Genomic DNA, 6,000 nt, shown 5'->3' with positions numbered 1-6,000 from the left:
ACAGGGGTAAACAACACAAACAACAACAACAAACCACTTCATTAAAAAATGTTTCAAAATACAAAGAATGAACAGATGATTATAATAATACATGGACTAATAATGGAAACACTTCAAGGTAAAGAATCTAAGAGACACTAAATAAGATGAAGAATCTAAGAGACACTAAATAAGATAAAGAATCTAAGAGACACTAAATAAGATAAAGAATCTAAGAGACACTAAATAAGATAAAGAATCTAAGAGACACTAAATAAGATAAACACATGAAGACAAAAACAAAATGCAATGAAAAGCACAAAAAAGACGTAACTGAGCTACTCTCTTAAAATAATCAATCCCCAGGTTACCCAGAACCCCATGTTACCCAAAACCCCATGTTACCAAAACCCCATGTTACCCAGAACCCCATGTTACCCAAAACACCATGTTACCAGAACCCCATGTTACCCAGAACCCCATGTTACCCAGAACCCCATGTTACCCAGAACCCCATGTTACCCAGAACCCCATGATACCCAGAACCCCATGTTACCCAGAACCCCATGTTACCCAGAACCCCATGTTACCCAGAACCCCATGTTACCCAGAACCCCATGTTACCCAGAACCCCATGTTACCCAAACCCCATGTTACCAGAACCCCATGTTACCCAGAACCCCATGTTACCCAGAACCCCATGTTACCCAGAACCCCATGTAACCCAGAACCCAACGTTACCAAAACCCCATATTACCCAGAACCCCATGTTACCAAACCCCCATTTTACCCAGAACCCCATGTTACCCAAACCCCATGTTACCCAGAACCCCATGTTACCCAGAACCCCATGTTACCCAGAACCCCATGTTTCTCTGGTGGTAAAAACCAAACTAAAAGGAATACTGGTGTTTGCAGTCACTCCTTTTAGATTTCTTCCAAGGTTCTAGAATGAGAAACTAATTCTGAACTTGTTATTAAAATTAGAACCACTTCAGGTTTGTCACCACATTTTAAACACCAGTCCGCTGCTGAACATCCATTTAAAACACAAAACTGACCTAAGATCAGCATGTAGGGTCAGCTTCATTCTACTCCTACTTCGTCCCCTGGGCTGCTCTCTCCTCTCCCGGTCCAGCTTCAGCTCTGGAGCTCAGAGAGACCATCTCCATGGCATTGACATAAAGATCCATGCTGCTCACCCTGTTCACTCTCTTCTGCCTCCTGGTGGGCTAGGGAGACACAGCACCAACAGTCAGACATTTACTCTCTAGTATCTCCATTCTCTCTCCCTCCCTCTCCCCCTCACCCTCTCCCTCTAGTTTAAATGACTTGTAACGTCTGAGTAAATGTCTTTACCTTGTAGTACAGGTAGGAGGTGGTGATGGCTGTCAGTAGGATCAGCAGCACTACAACGTGTCTGATGATGAAGGCTGGCAGAGGAGAGGCTGCAAACAGAAACACCTTTGAGGGGACTGATCATCATCACATAGATCTGTGGGAAATCTGTCAATGACAAAGTTATAAGTCTGGTTCATGTTCAGTTACCTGTGATGGTGAGGGAGAGGAGCTCACTCTCAGAGGAGAAATCATGAGAGAAAACATAATTGTCATAAACACATCTGTAGTTCCCTTGGTGGGAGTCATCTGCAGCAGGGAAGACGAAGGCAGCAGAGTGATTGACAGCTGGCTGGGTCTGGGTTCTGTTGGAGCCGGTGAACGTGACGAGGAAGGAGCCTCCTGGGTATTGTGGCTGAGTGGAGCAGGTGATGGTGAAGCTGTAGCCCCTGAACACCTCGGGCCCCTGGTGGCCCCTGGAGACCCCTCCCATTGAGTCAGTCAGGGAGATATCAGGCTGGACCAGGAGATCTGTAACAATAAAAGAGAACAAGAAAAACCTCTTCAACTAGTTTCCTATAGATATGACAATAACATCAGCATGTAACAGTGCTAGCCAGCCTCCCTCACAGGGCAACATGAGTAGTGGGCCTACAGTCACTGAGAGAACATATGTTGATATCAGGCTTAAGCAGGACAACTGGAACAAGAGGAGAGAAAAAGAAAACGTAGCTCCTCAACTACTTTCCTCATTTAGATATGACAATAACATGACATGTGACAGTGGTAGTGAGTAGAGACGTTCACTGAGATAACACTCAAATACAAAGCATTCTGGGATTTTTCAGTTGTATTTGATTCCTACTTGACAGTGTCATTTATTTTGGAAAGCAGACTGACAAGCTAAACAGTCATCATGAGAGGTGCAGAGGAAGTTGTATGAATGAAGGAAATCAGTTGAATATTATTATAATATCTTGTTATTACCTGAGCAGATCACTGTGAGTCCAGGAAGGAGATCATAAATTTTGGAACACTTCCTCAGTGAAGACTCAGACCCATAACAGGAAACTCCAAACCCTCTAGTGGTGTTTCCAGGTAGAACTGAAACAGTGGAGCCACAACCCAGCTGTCTACACACTACTGCAGCTACATCCTCCTGGTCCCAGTCTTCAGCTCCCACAGTCCTCCACTCTCCCTGGTCGTACCGCTCCACTCCACCAGCACAGCGACTGCCTCCTCCCACCAGCCTCACATCATCAGGCTCTGAGAAAAGAAAAGAGAGAGACAGTAATCTTACTATTTTCTCACTAAAACACACCTATATTGTCTCTCATATTCTTCACTCCAGGTGAGAAACAATGTTGATTGAGAGACAAACTGTTTCTTACCTGAGCAGGTGAGTCCAACAGCATTACCAGGTAGACAGGTGTTGTTTTCTCTGTCTGAGGTGTCACAGTCCAGGAGAAGGGACTCTTTGCCTTTACACTGGAACTCTTTATCCCAGGTCTGACCCTCACCTTCTCCATAGAGCCCCCCCTGTAGAGCTGCAGGAGCCCCACAGCCAAGCTCCCCACAGACTACCTCTGCATCCTGCCGGTCAAAGTCAGCTTCACACACTGAGGCCCAGGACTGATTGGACTTCACCTCCACTCTCCCAGAGCAGAGACCAGCTCCATCCACAAGCCGCACAGACTCTGGAGAAAAAGACTTGGTTGAACATTCAATCAGTTTTGTTGATGACACTGTCAAGGACTAAACACAAATATGTTGGATAAAAGATTGTAGTTTGCTATGTTTGATACTGTAAGAGGTAGAAATGGGTTCTTAGTCACTCAGGATAGGGTTGGGAATAATGCAGGCAGGAGACAGGAATAAGTTCACTTCACTTTATAGAAAATAAACAGCTGGACATCCATCAGGCAGCTTCACTTCAGTAACATCTGAACTACAATGATCTGCCCATGAACATCTCCCATAAACCAATATGACAAACACAAATATAATGTTTAAATACATCTGACATCTCTCCCTCTATTTAAATGAAATAAAAAACACATAAAACATGATACATGTTAATATTGTATAATTTATAAATAAATCTCTCAATATGACCAGTCTCTTACCTGAACAGTTCACATGATGATAATATTCACCATTACAGACACCACGTCCTTCTGTGATGTCACACTGTCTAATAGAAGACTCATCTCCACTACAACTAGATAGTCTGACTCCTCTTCTTCCATATTCAGCCAGAGGTCCTCTAGATTCAGCTACAGGATTCCCACAGTCCATCTCTCTACACACAAACTTAACCTGTCTCATCATGCTCCACCACCCAGAACATAGACCTGACCAGTCTCCTTCAGAGAAGACTTCCACTGTCCCAGAACAGGAAGTGGTCCCATTCACCAGTCTGACTGACTGTTCAGCTGTAAACAGCAGAGAGGAAAACACAGTGGTGAGGACAGATGATGACAGTGATTCTGTTATTCTAACAGCAGTAGTGCTTTGTGGTTGACAAGTATTAGTAGTTCCATAAAACACTACTTGTTATTGGGTTTAGAATGGTTTGTATGGACACATGAATTTCTCCATGTGGGATAATAAAGTTGACTAATATTGAACTGCTATAATCACTGTAGATTTATACTCTACCTACCTGGTGGACTGACGCTTTGAGAAAGAGAGAGACAGAGGAGAAAGAGAGAGAAAGAGACAGAGAGATAGAGAGAAACAAAGGAGAAAGGGAGGAGACAGAGGAAGAGAGAGACAGAGGAGAAAGACAGAGAAAGAGACAGAGAGATAGAGAGAAACAAAGGAGAAAGGGAGGAGACAGAGGAAGAGAGAGACAGAGGAGAAAGAGAGAGAAAGAGACAGAGAGATAGAGAGAAACAAAGGAGAAAGGGAGGAGACAGAGGAAGAGAGAGACAGAGGAGAAAGACAGAGAAAGAGACAGAGAGATAGAGAGAAACAAAGGAGAAAGGGAGGAGTCAGAGGAAGAGAGAGACAGAGGTTAAATAAACATCAACATGACCTTTCATGATGTGATGGGGAAGACAGGCTTATCGTTGGTATGGTGCAACACCCATGTCTACATGCACTATATATACAAAAGTATGTGGACACCCCTTCAAATTAGTGGATTCTATTTCAGCCACTCCCCTTCCTGCCAGATGTATAAATCAAGCACTCAGCCATGCAATCTCCATAGACATACAGTGGCAGTAGAATGGCCTTAATGAAGAGCTCAGTGACTTTCACCTCTTCTCCCTCTCTCGTCTCCTCTTCTCCCCCCTTTACTCTTCTCCCCCTCTCCTCTTCCCTTCTCCCCTCTCTTCTCTTCTTCTCCCCCTCTCTTCTCCTCTCCTCTCCCCTCTCCTCTCCACTCCCTTCCTCTCCCCTCTACTCCACTTTCCTCCCCTCTCCTCCCCCATCTCCTCTCTTCTCTTCTTCTCCCCCTCTCTTCTCCTCTCCTCTCCCCTCTCCTCTCCACTCCCTTCCTCTCCCCTCTACTCCACTTTCCTCCCCTCTCCTCCCCCATCTCCTCTCTTCTTCTCTTCTCCCCCTCTCCCCTTCTCCTCTCCTCTTCTCCCACTCTACTCATCTCCCCCTCCCATCCCCCCTCTTGTCTCCTCTTCTCCCCCCTTTTCTCCTCTTCTCTCCCTCTCCTCTTCTCCCCCTCTCCTCTTCTCCCCCCTCTCATCTCCCCCCTCTTCTCTCACTTGCTTCTCCCCTTCTCCATCTCTTCTCCCCCATCTTTGCTTCTCCCCCCTCTCATCTCCCCCCTCTGCTCTCACTCTCTTCTCCTCTCGACTCTTCTCCCCCTCTCTTCTCCTACTCTACCCCATTCTCCCCCTCTCCTCTTCTCCCCCTCTCCTCTCCTCTTCTCCCCCTCTCCTCTCCTCTTCTCCCCCTCTCCTCTTCTCCCCCTCTCCTCTCCTCTTCTCCCAGTCTCTCTTCTCCTCTTCTCCCCCCTTCTCCCCCTCTCCTCTTCTCCTTCCCTCTCCTTTCCTCTTCTCCCCCTCTCCTCTTTTCACCCCTCTCTTCTCCCCCCTCTTATCACCCTCTCCTCTTCTCTTCTCCCCCCTCTCCTCTTCCCCCTCTCCTCTTCTCCCCTATCTCAAATTCCCCCTCTTCTCTCACTTGCTTCTCCTCTTCTCCTTTCCTCCCCATCTACTCTTCTCCCACTCTCCTCTTCTCCCCCTCTCCTCTTCTATCTCAAATTCCCCCTCTTCTCTCACTTGCTTCTCCTCTTCTCCCCTTCTCCCCTCTCATCTCCCCGTCTCTTCTCCTCAACTTCTCTCCTCTCCTCCTACCTACTCATCTCCTCTCCCATCTCCCCTCTCCTCTTCTGCCCTCTCCTCTTCTCCCCCCTTCTCAACGTCTTCTCTCCTCCTCGCGCCCTCCCTTCTCCTCTTCTCTTCTCCTCTTCTACCCCTTTCCTCTTGTCCCCCTCTTTTTTCCTCGTCTACCCCTCTCTTCTTCTATACTTCTCTCCCCTCTACTCTTCTCCCCCCTCTCTTCTCTTCTCCTCTCCTCTTTCCTCCCCTCCCCTCTCCTCTCCTCCCCCCTCTCCTCTCCATTTCATTCTGTACTCCAACATCTGCCTGGTATTCAAGTTAACACACAACATAGCAGCACCACATTTGGTTTTCATCAACCTCAGACTTAAATAGC

The 6,000-nt window shown here is 46.7% G+C and overlaps 1 protein-coding gene across 1 annotated transcript in view; it reads right to left on the bottom strand.

Moving 5' to 3' along the window:
* Nucleotides 1-1,050: 1,050 nt before the first annotated feature.
* LOC115187369 (deleted in malignant brain tumors 1 protein-like) overlaps nucleotides 1,051-6,000 on the bottom strand; it is a 61,075-nt gene continuing 56,125 nt past the window's right edge. The window contains 6 exon segments of the mRNA XM_029746437.1: nucleotides 1,051-1,107; nucleotides 1,110-1,211; nucleotides 1,339-1,427; nucleotides 1,528-1,848; nucleotides 2,305-2,583; nucleotides 2,709-3,014. Coding sequence (XP_029602297.1) covers nucleotides 1,066-1,107; nucleotides 1,110-1,211; nucleotides 1,339-1,427; nucleotides 1,528-1,848; nucleotides 2,305-2,583; nucleotides 2,709-3,014 — 1,139 coding nt within the window. The 3' untranslated portion in view covers nucleotides 1,051-1,065.

The sequence above is a fragment of the Salmo trutta genome, unplaced genomic scaffold, assembly GCF_901001165.1.
Source record: "Salmo trutta unplaced genomic scaffold, fSalTru1.1, whole genome shotgun sequence".
Lineage (NCBI taxonomy): Eukaryota > Metazoa > Chordata > Actinopteri > Salmoniformes > Salmonidae > Salmo > Salmo trutta.
This window is presented reverse-complemented; position numbering and strand designations above follow the sequence as displayed.